Source organism: Numenius arquata, chromosome 7, assembly GCF_964106895.1.
Source record: "Numenius arquata chromosome 7, bNumArq3.hap1.1, whole genome shotgun sequence".
Taxonomy (NCBI): domain Eukaryota; kingdom Metazoa; phylum Chordata; class Aves; order Charadriiformes; family Scolopacidae; genus Numenius; species Numenius arquata.
Genome location: NC_133582.1, coordinates 32,252,417 through 32,277,468, shown reverse-complemented (window position 1 = coordinate 32,277,468; position 25,052 = coordinate 32,252,417). Strand labels below are relative to the sequence as shown.

The 25,052-nt window shown below is 42.7% G+C and overlaps 1 protein-coding gene across 1 annotated transcript in view; it reads right to left on the bottom strand.

Moving 5' to 3' along the window:
- Positions 1 to 25,052, bottom strand: part of WDPCP (WD repeat containing planar cell polarity effector) — a 162,979-nt gene that overhangs the window by 25,803 nt on the left and 112,124 nt on the right. Inside the window, exon 15 of the mRNA XM_074150725.1 lies at positions 20,863 to 20,965. Coding sequence (XP_074006826.1) covers positions 20,863 to 20,965 — 103 coding nt within the window. The remainder of the gene's footprint in view (positions 1 to 20,862; positions 20,966 to 25,052) is intronic.

Here is a 25,052-nt window from a genome sequence, read left to right as displayed (position 1 = left end):
CTTTCCAAAAGAGACAATTAAGGGAAATCTTTCAGCACCTGGGAGCTCTCGTGCAAGGGGAGATAAGGCCCATGGGTGAGCTGCAGATGAGGGGCAGAAGGAGATGCTTTCCACAGGGAAATGGATGAGAAATGCATCTGCCCACATTGGGTTGGAAGAATAATGTGTAGCTGCGGATGTATTTTCATGGCTTGGTAGAAAGAGGCAGAAGGGAGCTGCTCCTCCAGGACAGGAGGTCAGGAGGTGAGAGAAACCAGGCACGGCTGGAGGTCACCCTGCCTTCCCTGGAGCATCAGTTCCTGTTCACCTCAGGAGGGGGCTACTGTACCTGAAGGCAACCCAGTTTTCATCAGATATCTAAGGACTGAGGGATTGCAACTAGAAACTCCTGCCTAAATCCCAGGGATAAAGCACCACTAGAAGGATGCTTCTGGTGCAGGTCTGCATGGGCTACTGTCTTCTATGCAGTGGATTAAGGGGAAGAAAGCCACCTTTTCCCACTGGACTGGTAGTAAACAGAGGATGGGATGACTGGTGATGTATTTCTCTGAAGTAACACCCTCCCCACCAGACCCTTCTGGTGTTTTTAGTGACGAGGGCCCTGCATGTCCATCACTGAGAGGGTGTTCAACAAGACCACCTTGGTCTTCAGACAGCCTTTTTTTTTTTTTAATCAGCTTCAGCTGAGGTCAGAGTCCTTTCCAAACCTGACCTGCATCTTTATCCCGCGCTGCAGTGAGGGGGGTACAAGAGTGGCAGAAGGACAGCAGAGCATGGTGGCGTCACACTCGGGCTCTTGGTGAAGGAATCACATTTACAGGTGGGAAAGCCTTAGTGGCAGTATCAAAACCTTCTGAGCAGGTGCATCACCCTGCCATAGCACCCGAGTGAAGCTAGAGTTCAGGAGTTAGCTAATTGCACCTCTCTCAAAAAGGAATTGCCTCAGACCAGTTAATTTGTCAAGATAACGAATTGCAGCAATTCTCCTCATTTGGAGCCGGGCCACTAACACTGATCTGAACTGTGTTTAAACTCTTGATGACAGAGACTGAAAGAGATATTGCAATACTGGAGGTACAGGTTCCTAAAGTAAAATTGCATGTACAGCTGGAGTTGAGAGGCAGCAAGGGCATGCGAGTACACATCCTGCATATCCCTTAGATATGAAGAAATTCCCTGGGGCACCGACTCTGGTGCCTGGGCAGGCAGAGTTCATCTCAAATCTTTGGGAGTGACTGAGGTCCAAAAAGGATAACGCAGTGCCCATCGAGTCTCCGTTTCTGCAATATGAGATAACACGATCAGAGTTTTTAAAACGCCCCACCAAAATAACACAGAGAAACAAACCCCAAAAGTCCTGATTTGAAGTTACCGCCACGGTTTGCAGGTAACCACACGGAAAAACCTCTCCGTGGGTCTGATGCTGTGATCGCCAAGGCACCGTATTCTCCCAATTCCCAGGTCGCTACCGCATTTTTCTTCTATTTTCAGTGCCACACTAGACATGAACAAGTTAGGAGGAGAGGAAAAGCAGAAGAAAGCTTCAGTAAAAATGCAGGCGTAGCCCAAGGACTGTCCTCTCTTTCTGCTGAGCGTGAAGCAGATGGCATCAGGTAAAATTAAATGATGTATGTTCTTGTGCCAGACTTCCTCCCCTGGCTGCCAGGAGTTCCTTCCCCAGCAAGAGAAACGTGGGGCCAGAATAAATCCTGTGCATTGACTCAGGGGAACTGAAAAGAATCGGGGATGAGCGATACCATCCCTGAAGGATGCTCTTGATGGAGCAGGACCAACTTTCCCTGGGCTTCACTCCTCCAAAGAAGCCAGGACAAAGCCTCTGCTGGTGTCTCCTACTAGTGGTGTGGGACACATCGAAGTCCCTTCCGTTTAGTCTCCAGCAGTGCTTTTTGATGTCAGGAAAAACAAAAAAAGCAGGAATGTTTTCAGAAACTCTTTCGTGCTGTTAGGTTACGCAGGAATAATGCCAGGTGAAGGCAGACAAGTGTGTAAAGACCTCGGACAAAGCCAACCTGTCTCACGCCTGGCATCGGCACACCCTCTCCGGGAAAAGGATGCATGGAAAACAACATTGGTTGTTGATGACTGGGCGACTCTGCTGGTGCCTTAAAAAGCAACAACACAAGAAATTAGCCGGACAGCTCATTTTGGAATATTCCTGCTGAATGGTCTACTTGGGAATGGAATTACTTTCTTTCTCGAGTTATTCCAAATAATCATTATGAACCCGTAAATACACTTAATTTAGAAAAGCAAAGTGGCTTTTATTTTGGAATAAGTGCATCCACAGGCAGAGTTCTTTCAAAACAGCTAAGCTGGTCATTGCCACAAGTAAACAAGCCCTTATAAATTGATGGGGATGGTAAAGAACTCGTGAAGGTATGGCCCGGGACTTCTTACTCAATTTGCAAACACTTACTTAGACCTATCTTCCTCAGGGCTAATATGGTGATCAACAGAGCTTCCAGAGAGCCAGGCTCAACTTAAACAACATAGTTATATGTTTGAAAAAGAAATGAGCTTTTGAAAACTGTTGTCTCCTCGAGTTCCAAATCTATCTTGCTTGAGTTGATCCTCACTTTTAAGTAGCACAGTGGAGCGGTAATCTAGGATTTTGCAGGTTCTCGGAAGTGTTGATTGCCCACGGGGTTGGGTCTAAGGCTGGAAGATGCTGGAGATGAAGTGTGTGCAGCCTCCTCTGGAACAAGCAAGCGACTGATAAGGGGTAGCCTTACGTTGCTTGCAGCTTGGCGTTGGCTGCAGGGGAAATGCCATTGCCGTGCGGGGATGGCAGAGAGAGGCTTAAACGTTAAGGCGGAAAAATGACGGAAAGAACAGATCCTCACGGGATGGGTTATGCCGTCTTGTGCAATATGTAAGGTGCTGTTATGGTTTGAGAGAACCCATAACAATCTGTTGTCGTTAGACAATTATTCTATCACCCGATGACCCCTCCCCACTCGGAAAGGGGAATCGGGGAACACAAAGAAACACAAAGGTTGAAATATAAATAGATTTAGTAGACTAAGACTAAATAATTAACAATAATACTAAAGAACCAGTATTAATCCCGATACTGATATAAGATATACAGGAATTATATTCAGTCAATTCTCTCAGCAGAAGCTGTGCACTCCCAGCAGGGACAGCAAATGGCAGACACTGGGAGCGCAATGGCTTCAGGAGGAAGGGAAAGCCTCAGGGCTCCGGCACCGGGGCAAGGAGTTCTCTGGACCATCACCATCAGGGAGAGAGCCAGCTACGCAGCAAACTTCTCTAATTTATATTGAATGTGACGTTCACGGTATGAAATAATCCTGTTGGCCAGGCTGGGTCAAATGCCCAGGCCTTGCTCCTCCTCGTCCCTGCACCTGGCAAGGCTCAAAAACACTAACCTTGAATCCCACAGAGCCTGGCTGGCTATGAAGTAAATATTTTCACAAATTCAGACACTAGAGTCTTCTAAAAGTGCAATTTTCCCCAGCATTAGAAGAAAAGTAGGGAAGAGTGTGGCTAGTAGGTCAAGGGAAGTCATTCTCCCCCTCTACTCTGCACTGGTGAGGCCACAACTGGAATACTGCATCCAGTTCTGGGCTCCCCAATTCAAGAGAGACAGGGAACTACTGGAAAGAGTCCAGTGAAGGGCAACAAAGATGATGAAGGGATTGGAGCATCTCCCTTATGAAGAAAGGCTGAGAGAGCTGGGACTCTTTAGTCTGGAGAAGAGAAGGCTGAGGGGAGACCTTATCAATGCCTATAAGTATCTCAAGGGTGGGTTGAAGGAGGAGGGAGCCAGACTCTTTTCAGTGGTTCCCAGTGAGAGGACGAGGGGCAACGGGCACAAGCTGGAACATAGCAGGTTCCACTTGAATATGAGAAAGAATTTCTTCACGGTGAGGGTGCCAGAGCCCTGGAACAGGCTGCCCAGGGAGGGTGTGGAGTCCCCTTCTTTGGAGATTTTCAAGACCCACCTGGATGCAGTCCTGAGTAGCATTCTCTAAGCAATCCTGCTTCAGCAGGGGAGTTGGACTAGATGATCTATACGGTCCCTTCCAACTCTAAAAAAATTCAGTGAAATTCAGTGAAAAGTTAGTCAGTCCTGTGTCTCTCAACCCAGGACAGGTGCTTGCTTCCCGAGGCTTCGCCGCTGCCGGAGCGCTCCTGGGAAAGCAAGCAAGGGCCACCTTGGACCGGGAATCTGGGCTGAGGCTGCTCCGACGGCGTTTGTGGTGGCTCAGCGCATGTGTCCACACAGCGTGGCGGCAGCCAGAGCCGGGTGGCAGCCGCAGAGTGACCTAGATCAGCACCCCGAATTCCCGCAGCTGCGCTAGTTGCTCCGTCCTGTGCAGGCGTGATGTGTGCCAAACACCAGCCCTCTTAGACACTGACCTTGTTTTCTCGGAGAAACCCGTGTAAAAATGGGTATAACAACACTCTTGACACTTACCTCACAGGATGTTGTGAAGCTTAATTAAATGTGCGCAAAAGCATTTTGAGATCCTTAGATGAAAGATGGTTTTATAAATGCAAATTATAATAATTATGGCTAGTAACCACCATCAACTACTGAAACAATTAATTCAGGTTGCCACAGGCCATCTCAGCAACGTGTGCAAAGAGGCATCAGCCATTTAATGACATATATGTTGCGTGAGAACTGAAAGCCTTAAAACTGCTGTAAACAAAGAGGGAAAAACTAGACACTTGGGGCTTGCCCCTGCCCGAGTGCAGTCGATGGAAGTTTCTATCGCTTCCACCCCCTTCCCCCCGCCAGCGTCTGCACCACAACTTATCCCCAAGGAGAAGAGCCCACCTTCAGGATTGCATCAGATCGGATCATTTCAAGTCCCTGAGATTTTTACATTCAACATTGCAAAGAAGCAGAAAAACGGCTATGAATAGCTTGGCTGGCAAAAAGAGGGAAATATGTAAATATAACACTGTTTTTTTTTTGTTAATTCTCCCTCTTACTCCCCCCACCCCGGCCCCGACTTTGGCTACAGGGTATTATCCAGCTGACTTTCCAAGGGTGAAAACAAAAGCCAGGCAATCAAGATGTGTCTGGCCAAATACTTGAAGGCCCAGTGCACACATTTAGTTGACTGAAACCTGAACCATTTTGCTCAGCCTTTCTTGTTGCCTCAAAACCGATTTGGGCTTAAATAGCTAAAAGCTACAGGTGCTTAAATGCCCTCCCTCCTCAGCAGAGCAGCCCCCATCAGACAGGGTCTGAGGATGGAAGAGATAGCCGAAGACCCCTCGGGTGAATCCCAAAGAGCAGACCAGCCCACCTGTGCCCCTGAGGCTCATTGCGTTGCTCCCCTTTAAAAGACGAAAATTCAGAAAAGTAGTAGTTACTAAGCACCCAACTTACCAAGGCAATTAGGCTAAATGCACTGGCAGCTAGAAATTTAAGCAATGCACTGAATTTAATTTGAGAATTCATGGTCATAAGACTGAAACCTTTAACATTTAACCTAGCAGCAAATTAAATCAGCTTTCTGATCAAGTGAAAAATTCTACGCTGTTGAAGTTTGAAAGTGTGAAGCACACACTTATTAAAAGGAGGTTTGTTTTGTTTTTTTTTTTTTCTTTTTCTTTTAATGAAGAAAAGCTTGGGACCAGTTAGTTGCCTAATGCAAATAATGGAAAAATGGGAATACTATCTGTAGACAAAGCCCGAATTGCAGAACATTGTATTGCTTTCTGGTCTCTGCCAGACTAATATGCTCATAGCCAGTGGGTTTCACAGGGGAAAAAAAAAAAAAGTTACTTGTGCTGGAAGGTTGCATAGACTCAACTTCCTCTGATACCAATGAGCTGAATACCTGCGGAGTCTACCAGGAGCCTGCTTTCCATGTATCAAAATAGAAAATGCTTATATATTTTTTTTCAGTCCTTTTAAAAATACTGGCTTTCTATGACACCTTTCGCGCTTTAAGAATTAGGGTACTGCGCTGGGAATTTCTTGGGTAAGTTTTCATAAAAGGAGGGCCAAGGTTTTATGGGGCCGGGGGTGCGTGCACCTGCAGAGAAAATGAGCAACACCGGTGCGACGCACAGAAAAACGTGCTGCCCAGCAGGTACCAACGCATTGGTTTAAGGCTGCGAAGGCTAACACTTTATTGTGATGTGTGTATATGGAAGTCGTGTGTGCACGCACGTATATATATATGTATACACGCACACGATATCCATCCTTTTGCTAACCTCTCTTAATGACACCTACACAGCGCTCTGCTCAGTCTCTCTTGGCGAAATCCTACAATACCAGAAAAAGCTTGGATGCATTTTCCAAAGGCACCTCCAGGCACTGGGGCATAAAAGACGTTGTGGTATTAGAGCACGTCTTGTTTTAACCATCTCTGGAGCGCCCTGACTGACACTTTACAATTTACAGGAGAGGTGTGGCTAATAAAGCCACCGGAGCAGATATAAGGGCAGGTCTTCCCCGATCGGCATTCACGGCCCGTCGCTCACCCGCGCCGGCAGAGACTTGCCGATAACCACCCGCACATCTCCTGATCCGGCTGCCCAAAGGCCTTAAAAAAGCCAATGTGACCCTATCGGCGGCTGAAACTGCACACCCCCCCGGCCCTTGATGGGTCGACGCTTTCCCTCCCGCCCCTTACCACGAGGAGAGACGAATTTAGAGGGGAAAACCTCAAGGGGTCACGCTACGCCCGGCAGAAATGCAACCTTGTAGAAACAGTGGGTTTTTCATCCCCAGGCTGTTGAAAATTCTACGCTGTTGAAGTTTGAAAGTGTGAAGCACACGCTTATTAAAAGGAGGGTATTTTGTTTCTTTTTTTTTTTTTTCTTTTTCTTTTAATGAAGAAAAGCTCAGGACCGGTTAGTTGCCTAATCTAATGGGGAAAAATGGGAATACTGTCTGTAAACAAAGCCCAAATTGCAAAACGTTGCGTTGCTTTCTGGTCTCTGCCAGACTAATATGCTCATAGTCAGTGGGTTTCCCAGGAAAAAAAAAAAACAAAACAAAAAAGTTCCTTCCACTCCCTGGGAAGATCTCCATCTGACTGGTATCCCTCAATTGCAGTGTGTCATGAATACCAGAGTGGTTTGTTTGTGTTTTTGCTTTTGTTGTTTTGTTTTGTTTCGTTTTTTTTTTTTTAAACCTCAGGGAGGTAGTTTACACTATACACTGCCTTCTGCAAACACAAATACTTTCTCCTTGGCCATTTAAATAAACTCCCTCAGCGGCTGCGGCTGCCACTTGGGAAGCTCAGAGCCCCAGAGGGAGCTGTGGGAAGCTCCTGGCGCTGGTTGTGCTTCTGAAGGTAACCAGGAGGAAAGTCCATGGGAAGCGAGGCAGAGAGCTGACGCTTGGTGCCAGGGGAAAATAAAAACCACCATCGCTCCTGCCGGAGTCCCCTCCCCGCCCCATTTCTTTCCCTTTCTAGCTCCTCTTCTCATTGAAGTAGACAACAGGAGTTTGGAGATAAGATTCAGACAGATGCTCACCTTTTCAGAAAAAAAGCGTTAATATTTTTTTTAAGAGAAGGTAATTAACCTAGACTGCATTCTCTGATATCTGTTGAATACAGCATTGCCTGTCAGCCACTCCTTTCATCACTTACAGTGCATTTTGTATCCATGGAAAGCAATTAATGTTCAACAGGGAAAGTTTGCCCTCACAAAGCATCTTTCCGCATTCCTGCATTGCCACAGTGATCTTTTTCTTCCCTTACATGCCACCACCAGCCCTTCTCACACGGATGTGCATCACCCAGGGATGTTTACTGTCTGCCTGGTCATTACTGTCTCCTCATAGTCCTTCCTTACAGCCGGACACTGCTCCCTCTGCCTCTTCTCTGCCTTCGGCTGGAAACCCTTCCTTGCACTTCACGCTTTGTGAGACATCTTTTGGACTGGTTTAGGACCCAGCCCATGGCAGGGAGAAGGGATCAGTTGGAGGGAAACTGTCAGCATGATCCTTTCTGATCTGAAAAGAGCAGCTCGAACCAATACTCCCTCTACAAGAACAGTGCTCAGTTTAAAGCTGGTGTTTTCATCTGCTCCACCACCAAGAAGAAGAAGAACCTGGTCTGTAACCATATGTGAAAATACAGAGCTCTTCAATATATATTTCTGAAAGCAAACCAGAAGTGTAGGATAGCAGGAACTTTCAAGCCCCTACCAGAATGGATACAAAGAAAGGTTTAATCACTGCTATTTAAGATGATGCAAAGCAAAAGAGAGACAGGGTGCAAGGGAACTAAAGTATAGGAGACAGCTTTCGAAGGAGTGGAAGAACATCATCGTGGCAACTCTTTAATATGAAAATGCTCAAAGATTACTCACCATCTTGTATTAGCCATTTAATTGGGCATCTTTTCTATTCCTAGTGCCTATAACGATCTACTATAAAGACAAGGTCAAATTGGCTCATGAGGTTTTCCTTTCCCCACCCTGAACTTGAAGGGCTGGGGGGGACGACACACGACACACAGGGCTACCGAATCTTTGCCCTCTTGAAGAGAGGAAGGAAGTCTTTGCCCTCCTGAAGAGAACTGCAGCTCGGCAACTTGGGGAACTTGAGGCAGAGATGGTACCTGAGGATCCTCACCTTGGCTGGGATTCTGCCGGGCTGTGCAGGCATCCTCAGGACTAACCACTCCTGTGCCACACACTCGCTAGAAAACTGGAAGTAGCTCAAAGAAAAGCATCACAACAGCACGATGCTACTCAAGATTTAATCTATCAATATATAAAAAAAAAACAAACACCACAATTAAACACCAAATTTAAGCGATGCTCACAATCTCTTCCATCTCAAAGGAGGAAAGAGGAAGGCAAAGCTGAATCCAAGTGATCTTCTCGCTCGACAGGTTCCCTGATCCCGGTGACAGCCAGCCTGAATCCGCCATTATGTTGACCTGATCTAAATCTGATTAATGTTAATGCTGGAAACATTTCCAGTTCCAAACACGAGGCCAAAACCCGCTCTCCTACAAGCACTTGGGGTATTCTCAATACTAGAGGCAACTGAAGAATGTTTTAAAAATTCATTTTCTGCTAAAAATACTTTTTTTCCCCCAAACTACTTTATTTTAAAATTGTACCAACTTTCAAAACTCCCACGTAACCAAAAACCATGTTTGCCACCTTTGCCATCTCATTTTGGGAAGTGCCTGAAACTTTGTTTGAAAACAACTGCAAACTCCTTTATATATGTCATGTTTTTACTATTTCTTCACCATGCGTACCACTGATACACCAAAATAAGGTACTATTTCAGACACAAAAACTCACTTTAAAACTAGCTTTTAAGTTTTTATATCCTTTTCTTCTGAATGAGTGGAACTATTAGTCGTTTTTCTAATACAGTATTTTAACCTGCTTGTGCAGGACCCATCCATAAGCATCAGTATCGGCAGGCATCAACTTACATGTGCAATTTAACATTTGCACGTGGGCAAAGCAGTTTACCTCCTGCAGACTGAGAATTACTGTTTCTTTAGCCCTAAAATAGGGTGTCAGATCAGTGTGTGCAGAAGTTTTTGTCCTGGTTTTGCAAACATTACACTTCTTTGACAATAGCAGCACCAGGAAGGCGAGATGCACGGGATGAAATGCGAACAGACGTATCTGTTCGTGAATAACTTCAATTAGGTGACGGAAAAACCTGAAATAAAATGTCTCTTGCCTTCTTCCACCTTCTCCTTCCTCTCAGTTGCACAGTGCCTTTTCTCTGAGTCGAAAAAGAGAAGTTTAGGATGGGGTGGCATCCCCGCACACCCCAGAATAGCCATGGTTGCTGTCACACTGACACCTAATGGCAGATACGAACTAGAGTATTACAGCTGATTTCCCAGGGCTGTGTTTCCCCCCTATGTTGTAAAAATTCCTTCAAATTATAGAAAATAAGTGAGGTTAGAAAATGGTTAACCTCTGGGAGGGCAGTGACGGAAAGGCGACATCGGCTGAGGGTGCAGCACTGAATTAGCGTGACAAGAGTGAAGGGCTGTGGCCCGGGGCTTGGATGCTGCCCGAAGGATGGGCAGCCTGTCACAGAGACCCCACGCAGTCCCCAGAAGGGAGACAAAAGCACTGAAGGCTAAAACAGGCTGCCCAAAGTCATCCAGTAGGTTGGTGATGGCAGGAAAGGTCTAATCTCGTCCAGTCCCTGCCTTGCTGTGTCATTTCTGCTCCCGAGGAGTGGGCAGCAAAGCTCTCAGGCACACAAGGGAATACGCTGGGACAGTGTAGCTGATAATAATATAGGAAAATGTATTATTGGCTAAAGCTCATGCTTCCTTCAGAAATTTTTGAGGAAATAACGAATTTTTCTGGAATGCTTGACTATTAAAATCCTGTTTATTACCATGATGGAGTGCTGTGGTCCTAATTCTTCCCTGACATCCCTAAGAGGCAAGAGCAGCCCAGTCGGCAGGACAATCTGGGCTTGCGTTGCAGCAGACCATGCCCACACAGGCTCCATATCCGCACCTGAGAGCTAAACATTTGGTGGCTAAAAGCCTAAGGTAAGCACTTTGTGGCTGTTTTTCCCCGGCCGCAATGCATCCTATGTAGTAAAATAAATAATTAATTGTAGCCATAATCTTTCATCTGGTTAATAAAAGCTCGTATTATTTAGGCAGAGGTGTGGCAAAATTTAGCAATGGGCTCCAGGTGATGATTCAGGAGAAGGATTTTGGGACTGGGTCCCAAATCCTTCCTTCCATGGGTTACATGGCATGGTCTGAGGGTGAGCTCATCTGAGGCTCCTGATGGTTCAGGAGCAGCAACGCTTCCAGGTGACGTAAGAGCAAGACCTGCAGTTACTCTGCAAGGTCTCTGGGGTGGCCCCAGAATCTCCTCTTCACTTGATGCGTATCTGGATATCTCCAGGGGGGATCTTCAGCAGTAAGAACATCAGCAGAGGAAATGACTAAATTTAGCAGAGGTACATGAATAACCATAGTGTGATGTAGCAGAAGGTCAGAAGGTAGGTCACATCAAGGAAAAAATATAAGCTAGCAGTTGTTATAAAACAGTGTTATATTTCTGAAAAAAAAAATAAAAATAGAAGCCATGCACAGGTTTTTCATGTAATTCTATAGGAAAGACTATTGTCTTCCATGTTCCTTTACAGTGAAAATTTTTAAACTATCAGTTAAGTGATCCATGGGATCTAATTTATGTGAGAACTATACCCTGACTTTTCCCTGATCTTGTGGTATGCAAGGACTTCAAAACTGTGCTCAGAGCCATCACTGGTGAAGGACAGTAGGAAAGTCCTTGTAGCTCCTGCCACCCCTTCCTTAGGAGAAGTCAAACTGAGCTCCGAGCACCACCCAGACAGGGCTGGTGGAGTCAGGCAGGGCCAGCTGACATCAAACACAGCCTCGCCAACACATCCAAAAGGGATCACTTTAAATACGGGCAAGGGGGAGGGTGGAAGCTGTGCCCAGAGGAGAAGCAGGGACAAGCATGCTGGGGGGAGCCGAGCTCCCGGGGAAGGCGGGTGTCACAGCCAGGCCAGGGGGGCAGGAGGCAAAAATCAAGTGGCTCTTGCATCTTTGGTTATCATAAAGATGAAAAGGTGGGACTAACTAATTATAATGATCACCATACATGTGTATAAGCTATTATTAATGATATCTTTTCATCATATTATAATATTTTGCCATTTCATAATATCAGTGTTGCAGAGATAACCAGTGCTGCCTCACAATCTTCTTTTAAGATTGAATTTTACAGTTTGAAATCTAGCATGAGCCAGGAATTTTGGTATCTTGAATGCTGTGAAAAATATTATCGAAGGGCAGATATTATTCATGCATGAATCACAGAATCATAAAATGGTTTGGGTTGGAAGGGAACTTAAAGATCCTCTAGTTCCAGCCTCCTGCCCTGGGCAGAGACACCTCCCACCAGACCAGGTTGCTCAAAGCCCCGTCCAACCTGAGTTCAAGAGTTGCACAAGAGCCTCATGGCACTGAGATTTAAAGTAAAAAGTCTTGGTGCAGACTAACCAACAGGAAGAATATTTAGGGCAAAGGTATTTCAAATAGCTGAAATGGAATACAGAGTGTATGCTGAGGGAAGAAAAAAGCATTAATTCTGGATGTACTTACTGCCTTGTATTAGGCACTGTTGATCAGTTTTTCACCAACGCTTTTTCTTAAACAGCCCATTTCTTTTCTTCTTCTGGCCCAGTTTGGCACTTTACAAAGTGCAAGACTGACAGCAGCGATGGGTGCAAAGCTTACTCTCGGGCCCCTTACGGCTTTGGCCAGCGATATCCTGATTAGAACGTCATCAGCCCCGAGACGGGATTTTAACAGGGGACTCGGTGGTGCTAGGCTGAGAGCATTCAACAAGAGCTAACATCAGGTCGTCGAACACCTTGGCTTTTGTTGTGGGATTTTTTCAGGGGTGAACGGTCAAGCCATCCCATGTGCAGCAGTCTTTGGAAGAAAAGAGCCTCAACCCCTGAATTTGCCATCAGCAATTCTACGGTGTCCCCACTTAAAGGCCCGTGGTGTGGCTGGGGAGTGTGGTGGAAGAGGAGGCAGTAAACAAATAGTCCTTCAATGTTTTTGTTTGTTTGTTTGATCAGAAACCAGATGTGCAAAGATTCTCAGATTGACAAAAGCTGATCCTGCTGAGCACAGGAATCTCCAGCCTTCTGCTGATGTTGGCTGATATCTGACCACTTCTAAAACTCACCTGCATGGGGAATATTTGGTGCTCATTCTTCGGTAGGCCATCATAAAAAGGACTCAATGTTGAAATATTACCATCAAACATTAAATTGGCACCTTGCGCCAGCCCACCATTATCCCTCTTTTCAATTCCTCTGCTGTCAGGCCACTGATGTGATGAATTGCAGCCTGTCACATCACGTTACATTACGCAGAGCAAACAGGACAAAACACATACCAACTGCCAGGCAAGTATGTGTTTTGCCAACTCTTTTTTTTCAGCGTGGAGAAACGCAGCCAGTGAGTCCCCCAGCAGAAAACCAGAGGCTGAAGGATGGCTCGAGGGTGTGCGAGACAAAGGTGCCTCTGACACACTGTGAGCGCATGGATAGGCAGCTCCCAGCCAGCACCAGCAATTATGGAAGCACCTCCCACTGCCATTATTTCTTGTTCCTAAAGAAAAGAAAAGAAAAAAAGAGAAGAGAAGAGAAGAGAAGAGAAGAGAAGAGAAGAGAAGAGAAGAGAAGAGAAGAGGAGAAAAGAAAAAAGAAAAAAGAAAAAAGAAAAGAAGAGAAGAGAAGAGAAGAGAAGAGAAGAGAAGAGAAGAGAAGAGAAGAGAAGAGAAGAGAAGAGAAGAGAAGAGAAAAAAAGGAAAGGAAAGGAAAGGAAAGGAAAGGAAAGGAAAGGAAAGGAAAGGAAAGGAAAGGAAAGGAAAGGAAAGGAAAGGAAAGGAAAGGGAAGAAAAGAGAAGAAAAGAGAAGAAAAGAGAAGAGAAGAAAAGAGAAGAAAAGAGAAGAAAAGAGAAGAAAAGAGAAGAAAAGAGAAGAAAAGAAAAGAAAAGAAAAGAAAAGAAAAGAAAAGAAAAGAAAAAAGAAAAGAAAAGAAAAGAAAAGAAAAGAAAAGAAAAGAAAAGAAAAGAAAAGAAAAGAAAAGAAAAGAAAAGAAAAGAAAAGAAAAGAAAAGAAAAGAAAAGAAAAGAAAAGAAAAGAAAAGAAAAGCAGCAGTGGATTCTGTGGCTGTTGATGTCATGAAGCAAAATATAAATACGTAATAATTAATCCAGGTCTTGCGTTCAGATTTGGAGCTATTTTTATGACTGGCCAGATTTTGGCTGTGTATGTGTAAATATAACACCCACTTAGGTGCACACACACGTGCACACTGCAAGATGTGTGAATATACATTATGTGGCTTTTAACTGCAGCCTTTCAGCCTACATGTGGGCCTTTTGAAGCTAATGGGAGATTTACCAGGGGCTTTTTCACAGAGCTGTAGGCAAGACTGGAATCCAGAACATATGAATATTATACTATAATGATACAGTGTAAATCATCTAGTTTGACCTACAGTGAATTAGAGGCCATTAAATTCCATCCAGGTATCCTACACCAAGCCAGAAAAACTTGTGTTTGACTAATGCATAAATTGTATTTGGCTAAAACCTATTTCCCAGAAAGGTATTCATTTAGTCTCCATGCAAAGACACTTTCTCTGCATCAATTTCTCTGATAGTTTGTGTCAACAGTCATTTAAACTATGCGTGTTTTTCATTTAAATTGACTTCAGTCTACAGAGTCAGAGCTGAGAAGTCAAATTCCTACTTAAATTCCTAGCTGCAGTATCAACGGATACTTAAATACTGACTTGTTTCTCTTTACTTCAATGCTGTGCCATGGGCAACCCTTCGAGATCTTTTATGCTGAACTATTCTTTATCATGGGACACGATCACCCAAGGAGTATCTCTGTGAATTGTTTTAACTTTTGTAACTTATTTCTTGATACGTTGCCACAGAAAAAAAAAAAAAGTTATTTACTTGGTAATTAGTGTCATCCATTCTCTATTGTCGACGTGCATCAACTTTGCCGGAGGTTAGAGGGATAAGATGGAAATACACTGAAAAGATCTGAGACGAGAGACCTCGCATACCTTGCAATAACCTAATTGCTAGTAGATTAAATAAAGATCAAACACAGACAACTCCTTTCAATTTCCAGAATTTGGAAATACTGTAATATTTGTTTTGTTTTGTTTATAAACCAGTCACAGTGTGTGGCTACAGATACAAAAAAAAATTGACTGGCTCTTCCAGTTACTGAGTTTTCTTTTTTTTTCTACTCAACGCATCATTTAAAATGAAGGCAAAAAATGGTTAATCTATGACTTCTTGGCAAGACTTTTTCATATGAAATAGGACCTAATTTTACTGCTGACAGATATTACAAAATATGAGGATCATTAAAATGAAAATATAAGGAGAATAGAGTCTTCATTTCAGGCATATAGTGGCCCTTTTTAGATCAAGTTCCATAGTGGGCAAGAATATGTCACGATACGGAAGGGGAAAAAATGGAATGGCACAGTTACTCTAAAGCTTGACACAAAACTGTAAGTCTCTTTCAAGTGAAGATACACGGATCTTTGTGTAGACCTCTGCAGCTAAGCAAACCAGCCAGCCTTTGATGTACTTATAATTATTAGGGGCTGAGGATTATGTCTTTAGGCAAAGCTGTCTAGCAGTGGGAAGGTATAGATCAAAACTGACATCATGACATAAGCAAGCGGAGAGGTGAGATGGGGTGGAGCCAAAAATAGTTTGGCATCACTATGGGCCTTAAGTGAAACAAATGACTCCACTTCTTGAAAAGAGCACAAGGAGGGGAGCAATTACTGCCTGTAACCTCTCCATAGTGTCAAATCCTCACCACTGGTTGGAAAATTAAAACCGTAATTAACAAAAGGCTAAACATCAGAGTAAAGAAGAAGGTTCAGCAGATCCATAGTTACATGGGAACACATCATCACACTCCCAATGAGGAAGGTATGCCAGAACCACCACTGTAACAGGCTTCCACACCGTGAGCCACCTCCTCCTCTTGAAACCCAGGGACTCAAGCAGTCTACATCAAGCAGAGCATCCTTCCAGACCAGGCTCTTTGCCTTTTTTTTTTTTTTTGTAGAGGGCAGGAGTTCTGGTAATGCCAGGCCTACACATGAGCTTGTTACTTGATAAAATACCCGTCCAAAGCTCACTGAAGATGGTGGAAATCTTTTCGTTGTGTTTAGTGGGCTCTGTATCAAACGCTCTGTGTGGCTTCCTATGTGCAAGAGAGCGTACACGTGAGGACAGTTAAATGATTTCAAATGACTATGGATCTTCACAGACACTCGTGTGGCACAAAATTAAGAAAGTGCTTGTGGAAACTAATTTCTTACCATAGGTTAGCTGCCAATCATACTTAAAAAACGTTTTTCATTATAAATGTTTTTCTGGCTCTCCTGGGAAAAGGTCACATTATTAGAAAAACAAAAGCAAAGGATTTGATTCCAGAGGGTTTTGATTGACTTAAAACTGAAAATGTAAATAAATAAATAGGACACCTAATGCTTACACTGAAGGGAGCAGAGCTCCAAAAAGCTGGAGCATAAACAGGTGTCCCCCAAGATCTTCCAGATCACGGTTCATCTCTGCACTGGATGATATCTTTTCAGCATGCCACAAACGTGTTACACAGTGAAATAGAAGGCAAAGATTCTCAGTTAACTTGAAACTTGATAGCAAGAGAAAGAAGAGCACGCCAAAGAAGAGTAGGGAATGAAGAAGGCTTTACCATCACCATCGGAGAGGGTACATGAGGGTGAGAAAGAAGCCTGTTGCTCCATAGATGAAAGGAGTCACTACGGATCAGCAGAGGAAGAAATGTTACCAACTAGGCTAATGCAGGGCCAGAGAAGGCTACAGGAACAGGGGGACAATTCTAAACACAGTATTGAAATGCAAGCAGGCTCACCAGGAGTGTCAGGAACAGGGGAAGACCTTGAGGAAATGGCAAGTGATTTGGAGGCAGCAGACTGGATGCAAGACCAGACTGGTATCTCAGACAGTCCGTATGGAAGACAAAACACTACATCATGTGTCATTATTAATTACCACAAAGAACATGTAAGCCATTCGATACAAAATACTATCCCACAACTAAGAAGAAATGAATAAATTCTCCACTTATGATTCAAACTGGTGCTGTTCCTCGCCAGTAAGGGGAAACATTTAAGGCTTCTACATTTTGAATGTCATTTTATGAACAGTGTGGGAAATTAGACCTCTGCCTCTGTGAGAACTGATAAGATTGCCTATCTCACTTGCAAACATTATGGAATATTTCCAGAAATGTTTTAAATTTCTGTTTTAAGTGGAAAAACCTCAAGCGCTAACATCAAAATGTTCGTCAGTCCCATCTAGCATTTCAGAACAATGCGATTATCTCACCATCAGTGTTTTTATTAAGATACCTCTGTTAGAAATGTTGCCTAAACATTAGCATTACTAATATTCTGAATTTAATTCTAAGTTGAAATACAAGGTTTCCCAATTTGCCTTTCAACTATGCAGCAGTTATCTGTCTTGTCACAACACGAATCCCTTTTGGATGAAAGCTATTGATTTGAAGGTTAAAATCATCTTGCTAGGCCCTAATGTAATTTGTTGGAAGTTGGCCTTGGGAAACTTTCTGACACTGACTACATATGCTCTTTGTTGGATATTCATTGAGCAATGATGTCTGAAAGGCTGAGTTCTTCACCTCCGTGATCATTATTAGTTATGGCATTTCTCAACAGGCTGTGCCGTGTCAGTTCTTTGCAACTCAAGTTTTACATTAGCAACCTACGAGTTTACAGCACTTTTCCACCCCAGACAATATCAGACCTGGTTACTTGTGTTCCAGGAGAGAATATATCTGAGGCTACACCCATAAAACAGAATTTATTAGTGAGCCTGCAAATATTGTCAATACCGAAGAAAGACACCTCTGCTTCAATCAAGCGAAGTGAGGTGCACAGAATGTATTTCAGGCCAGGCTAAATGAGAACTCCCTGACCTCGTTAAGGAACCCGTAGATCTACTACAGAAATAATCCAATGGGAAATCTTTGGCAGAGGAAACCACAGTACGTACGGCCACCGGTCTGCTGATCAAATGGGAGTGGGGAAAGAGGAGAGAGCTAATGCGGTCTCTGAGATGCATGATACCATTACTTCAATATTCTCATGCCCTGAGATGCATTTTCACAGGCTGTCAAACATAAAATCTTATGAGAATAATTTTCTTCAGAAGGTTTTAATCGGTTGGACAAAATACCTGATTCTGCCAAACCCATAGAACCAGGCTCCCCGGACACCTCGTCTCGCTCAGCTATATTGTCACAAAACCACGGTGCTCTGAAGGACTACGGGTGCTTTTACCACACTCACCTAGACATTCTTAGCTTTCATGGTGGCTTCTTCAAAACAGTCTATAGCAAACCACGGTCACGTGAAGAACTGAGAAGAACTAAAATTCAGAAATTTTAAAAATAATCAATCTATTTCTAGTTTTATCTTGACAACGAATCTCGTTCTAAAACATGTGAGGAATCTACCAATGATTACAGAACTCTGGATGACATCTATAAATTCAAGCTGAAATTATATTGTCGTTCTACATCATTTGTAGGAGCTTGAAACTTTTCCAAAAGTCTGAGTTTGAAATATATTATGTTTGAAGTGAGCCCTGTACGCAGAAACATCTTGACAAATTAAATATATCTGGGGCAAGATGAAGCACTCTCAAGGGCTTGGGAATAAGCCAGGAGCACTGACTCATGTTGTTTTCAAGTGGTGCTGAGCTGAGTTTTGGGGATGGGCTAGCTCTGGAAACATCATCAGATGTTGATATACGGGAACGGTTCACATTTGTACTATTTAGGACCAAACATTATACTGTAATACATATGTGAAGCATGCTGTAGAGAGGCCAGGTGTTATCTATGGTGGTGTTCAGTATTACGTGGGATCAATAGCACCGATCGCACTGTGTTGCCTCTGTTTGCTGCCTTCCTGTAGAAGCCTGAAGTGGGTGCTCAAGAAGTTTGGGGTTTGATGTGGGAAGCGTGACCGCTGGTGAACTGAGTGGCTGAAAGCCTCAGAGAGCAGGGACGGGATGAAGAGGGCTGACCAAGGAGACGGTTGGGGGACAGAGATTAGGTTGAAACTGCATTTTAAAGCCTCTGACTCCGGCATGAGTTTTTCTTCCCTTCTCAAAATGTTGGGTAAAGAGATTAATTTACACATAAAGCACTTGTTACCTGTTTTCACTGGGTCCACAAAGTTCATGCCTCATGACACCTTTTTTGCTAACAACAGTTTACGAAATAAAAACATCATCAAGAAAGGACATTGGAATAAAGTACAACAAAACAAAACATGCAACTGAGATTTCACATGTCTAAGATGAGATCCAATCTGCAGTGAAACGAACTCCTGGGAGATTTCTGTTTATTTTCATATAAAATGAACTGGATGCAAATTCATTACTGTCTATAGACTGAACCTCAGTGACAGTTTGTCCCAGGGGCACTGAAAAGTATTTTAAATCATTCTGATAGTTAATTATTCAGCAACTGAGAACGCTTTAAAGACTTTATCATCTAAAATGACTTTAATAACTATTCTTATGGGGCATTACAGAGGTAGCTGTAGGACTGCTTGGAAGGAGGGGAAGACTGCGTGCCTGCACATTTATAACTGAAAGGTAGTAACACGTGTATTATATCTGATGCGCAAGTAAGACCCAAGTGAGGTTCCTTCCCTATCCCTCTCTTTGCCTGTGTGTCTATAACACTCCACAAAGCTCTCAGTAAATTTTAAAATAGCCTAACTTCAGAAACCTAGTAACAGCGTTAGTTTGCAGGGAATTAAACGAAGACACACATTAAGGCTTACGTGTTCTGGATTAAGTGTAATAGCAAAGATAGTGATCAGAGGTAAGTCTTAGGTATCTTAGTTATATTAAGTGCAGAGGACAAACTGCTGAAGAAGTAAGAGAAAAGAAAGGCAGGGAGATGTAACTCTATACTTTAAAGAGAGCCCAGTAACAGATGACTGAAACAAATGTAATTTTTGGCAATTCCAGTGGTGAAAGGGCTTGACCAAAGGCCCAGCTGTGGGGCCATCTTGAGCAAAAGCCCAAAATATGCTAGAGTTGACCTAAGATTGAAAAAGAAAGACCCTGAAAAAAAAGAGTTCAGGACAGGCACTGCTTGATTTCTACTCTACTGCAGAGGGAAGGAGGTGATACTGTACTGCGCAGCCTGGAAAGTCATGGGTTTATAGAATATATAGAAATATATATATACAATATGTAGAAACAAACACACCCCCTCCCTCTCTGCATTTCTATATATTTGAACGGCATTTGTTTGCATGCTCTGGGTAAACACCGAGATGTACAGTTCTAAAAGAATCCTGTGTTTCCCAAAGGTCTCAAAGGTTTTGTGACTTCTTCTGAGTCTTAATCATATTCTGCTTTTTTTGGCATGGGAAAAGGACAAAAGCTCAGTGATTTCCTCTAATATTCAAAGACGCTGTAGAATAAGCAAAACAACACTGTGCATATTTTATAAAAACATTTTGTTTTCTTTCTTTTCCCTTTGTCTACTTTCTCTCTGCTGTAGGCAGCTACCTAGACTTAGACACCTTCTGCCTGGTTGGTGCCATAGACCTGAAGTCAGAATGGTCTACGCATTTGCATACATCTCTTCATGGCAACACAAAGAGAAAGTGAATGAGTTGTGAGTTCCCCCGCCTGAAAAGTTGTCTGTGTTTGAGCTATGAGTCTAACTCTGCAATTTTTGCATCGATAATTCCTTATGGAACTGCAAGAATTCCACCTGCATGCAAAGCTGTTACTACAGAGCCTGTGTTCACATCAGTGGATGCTTTAGGTGAATGCTGCCAAAGCATTAACGATGTGACTCCAGCTCCTGGCACAGTGCGCACGAGCAAATATTTGGAGGTGGATGAGATTGCCATACCTGGCCTTTAGCACTGGCATGAACAAAGATTTTCAGATTCACTCAGTTCAGTTTCTACAGCCTGAACTTTTCTCTATGCCACAGTATAAATCTTTTTTTGCTTTGTAGCTATTGCATTGACACAATCCTCACGTGGGTACTGAAAGGCAAAGCTGCGTTACTTTTATAAGCCTCCCTCTTTAGTTATGAAAAAAAATACTGTCTCACTTTCAAAGAAAACAATGTAATCGAAACAATAACTCCCCTACAAATATAACACGGTGTTGTACAGGACAAGTATTGATTAAAACAAAAAGAGCTTTTTAAACACCATTAATTCTTACCAATTCCAGTAGTTATTGATTCTGCATCAATGTCATTAGCCTTTTTCTTTGCCACTTCAGCTAGTGCCAATTCACCCTTATCTAGTGCAAGGTAATGGATGTCCTTTGGAAATAAAAGAGAAGAAAAAGAAAGATAAATCTAAAATGAATCTCATAGCAGTAACAAAAGGGATTTTGAAAGAAAGAGGTTCTTTTATTATTTAGATCACAAACACAGATGGAACTGATGAACCTGACATTACAGTTTAATTCTCTCCCAATGCAAATTTATTATCTTACTTGTGCTGTTGAATACAGCAATGAATAAAGCACTGACCAATCCTGCACTGACAAAAGTGAAGCTATTGACTCAGTGGAGGAAAGAAACAATGGGTCTGCTTTTAAGGTAAATTCTGTTGGTACCACATGAATCCAGAGAAGGTTGATAGGAGGTGGCTCTGTGTAAACCACACCTGAAGCCCGGGAACCGACAGCCCCTATCTGAAGTGCGTTACGGTTTCCACCTAGCACATGACTTTTAGGGTAAAGCTCTTTCGGGGAGCAATTTTTTTTTGGAGGTTGTCATGTTCTGCTTACTGTTCTTTGAGTAAGGGGATGGTTGCTCAATCGTGTTAACACACACACAGGTGACATGATTCCCGATAGGCTCTTGGACCACAAGGGGCTTTGCAAAAATGTCATTGTCCAGCATGAATAGTTGCCAATACTCTGGATCTAGTCCTTAATCTAGGGTTAAAAATCAGAGGGCTGCAGCAGGGGCATATCATTACGTGCTGAACTGCAAGGCTTTTTATTGCGTATTAACCCTTGAGATGAAAACCACCTGTACTACAAACAGCACAATTCGTGGGACAATATATTCTTGCTGACAAATTACAGTCTCACTGCTCTTGCTGTTGGTCCTGGAAGTAAAGTTTCATCCTTGACCATTAATAAAGAGACAATTAACCCCCTTCTCCTTTGGCAGCATGGCCACAGGTTATTCTGCGGATGAACGTACGAAGTGAAGGAAGCCCAAGAACAGTTGGCAAAGTTTATTTTTCCCCACTTCTTTGCTGAAGATGTCATTTGTTATCCGAACATTTAAGTCATTCCTGGCCATTGCACTGCAGTCTATCTGCATGCAGCAATTTAAAGGGAAAAGGAGTATTTGCTGGAAATATCGAGCTCCTCATACCGTAAGAACAACTACATTCTCACTAATGCAGAAGATCTCAGGTGAAACCGTCCTTCTCAGTGGGAGCTTACTGCCACCTTCATCAATGTGACAGAAACTCTTAGAGGAAAAAGTGACATTACTCTAGCAAGATAAGCTAGATGTAGAAGTGAGAGCAACCGTGCCAGGAGAAAAAGATGCTGCTTTTATTATCCCCTCATTGAATAATATACTACTAAAAAAAAATAAAACAAAAATAACAAGCAAATTGAGGACATTAGGGAAACTGTGACTGATCCCGCAGGAAACCCTGGTATCGACTTGCAGGATCCCACCAGTCTGCAGGAGACGGCAACGTTTTCTAATTACAAACACAGGTGTGACTTAAAAAAATGTACAAGTGTCTTGGGGCAAAGTAAGGAGTTACGAACTTGTTGCGAACTCTGTACTTCCTCTCTTTGCAGGTCTAACACCGTTGTTAGGAGAAAAGGACCTGAATAGCAAGGTGGGATTTCTATGAAGATTAAACAGTAGATATTGTCAGCTTATTTAGATAACAATAGAAAACCTAAGGGCTCTCGAACAAGTCTGAGCTTACAAAGATTTGAATGTATAGGCAGATTGTGTTCACCAATTTAAAGTACATTTAAAATTTTTTTTGTGGTTTAAACTAAGAAAAGTACTGTATATTTATATTTCAGTGCAATTTTAAATAAACTTGTGAAGGGGATGGAAACGACTGCAGAAAATGACAAAGAGTCTTCCAGGTTAAGAGGATGGGCATGGTGTGTCCACCAAAACATCTGCCACTTGCAGATCTTGGTTTTGCCCACGTTTTGAGTAAAGAAGTGTAAAGACACCACATATCCATCACTAACTAACAGGGGCTTTGTAAGAAATAAAGATAGAGCAGTAGGCTGCTAAGTGGCTTTCTTTGTGGTTCCTCAAGTTGCTGTCATAAAGAATTTAAAAAAAATAATGTAGCTCTGGGCTCTAAACAAGCTTTAGGAGGAAAAGGTTACAGACATAAAAACTGCTAATTACACAACTTCAGATCAAATTTAGATTTTCCACATTCAAATAGGCCAGCAAAATTGGATTTTTGCAAGAATTTGTAAATCTCTTGAGTAGAACAAAACTACAAGAATAAATAGAAAGAAGAAACACTCAATTACAGGGTGCATTAAAGAATGACAGAAAAAACAATTAAATTAGCTGAATATTCATTACAGATTTTTTCACACAATTATGAGAACTTGTCAGCTCAAAGATCACGTCCCTCTCAAAAACAACAGTGACAATAAAAACAATTTCCAGCTGCTTATCAGGAGTTCGCTGAAAGGGCTGCATTTTATCATTTAACAGTTTGATTACTTTTTGGACTACTTCCTTTTGACTCTCATCTTTGTGACTCACAGAGCTGGCCCTTGGTGAGCAGAAGTAATTTGAAACACTGATGTGCATTTGTCTATAGGATATTTCTGGGCAAAATTCCAACGCTTCTTCGAAACATGCACTTTCCTCATCAGTGTATCACCCAAGATCTGACAGTTTTATTAAAGTGTCTTTTCCTTGCATTTTTGCTACCTTTGGTACGCAGGATGGCCTTTTGAATTTTCAGCAGCTGAGAGCTGGAGCGTACTACAAAAGGCTTTAAGGCTAACAACCCCTTCTGTTGCTTGATCTTTTCTGTCACAGATTGGATCAGTCACTGTCCAATAAATGGAGCTGTTGTTCATGATATTATGTCCTTTTCAGTTTTATTTTTTTATTGAACTTTGTAGGAGATGGTAATAATTGATGGACTTAGATGTGACGTGAGGGTAAAGCTGATGGGGAGACACAGCAGTGTCTCGTGTGTCTTGTTATGGCATCATACTAGTGACGCTATAGCTTTAGGACTAACTTTTAAGCTTTTTTTTTTTCTTTTTCACTTCTATGAAAGAAATTAGCTCTCGGGTAGCATTCTCTCAAACTTCTTTGCAATCTCAAAACAAATAACTGGAATGCTGCAGAGCCTCCTTTAGTGAAGAAGATGCTCGGGATGAATTTTCCAAGACATAGGACGTTTACGTAGAAGTCTCAGAAGATGGGTATTCAACGCTTAGATCCCCCTCAACCTCTGTTATATCTGCTCCTCTCTACCCTTTCGTTTTTTGTTCCTTCTCTATTCTCCTTTAATAAATAGATTTTTTTCTTTCACGTTTCGCTTATGTCATCAGATATCTTTCTTTAGCCTACTATTTATTCTTGAAATCCCATTAAATTAACCGGGAATAAGGTGGTGTGACTCCTAGAGCCACCTGAGGTTTTATAAACGGATTTGGTTGGTCTGTAAAACAACAGTACAAATAATTGACCTATATATTAGTTAATCGTACTGCACATAATTATAAGGGCTTTAAATATAGGTAAAGTCAAGTTGCATGTTATTAATTGCATTTTGACCTATATAAACAATATATACAAATTATTCAATGTTCAGCAGAAGTGAAGGATGCACAGACCTTGCTTAGCAATACTATTGTTATACTGGGACCTAGAAGGACTGTAAGCTCTCAGGGAACAGGTTATCTAAATTTCACACAGTATTTAGGGCAACGAAGCCCAATTCCCTAGAAATCACCGTGGCACAAATAAATACTTTTTATGAGCTACACACCTTTAAACTTCTTGAGTCCCGCACTTGGGAGTCTTGCGGCAGTGCCATTGTTAGCTTATTGTGAAGTTGGTTCGTTAGTACCTTACTCAGGAGATGAATTAGCTTCCCCGGAGAAGGCAGAGCGTTAACAGGATTCAAAGAGGCGGGTGGGTGAGGCGCGTGCTGCACAATTTGGGGGCAACTGTGAGGAATCTCAGAGGCAATGCAAGCGGAACGAGGACAATACGGAACTGGTTTTGATCCCACAGTAATGTAAGCCAGGAGAACTACGTCGAAATATATATTTATGTTTAAGAGCATTGGTGAGATGGGAAATGGAGAGTAGGTGTTGAGAGAGGAAAGGGAACACAAGGAAGAGTAGGAAGGATGGAG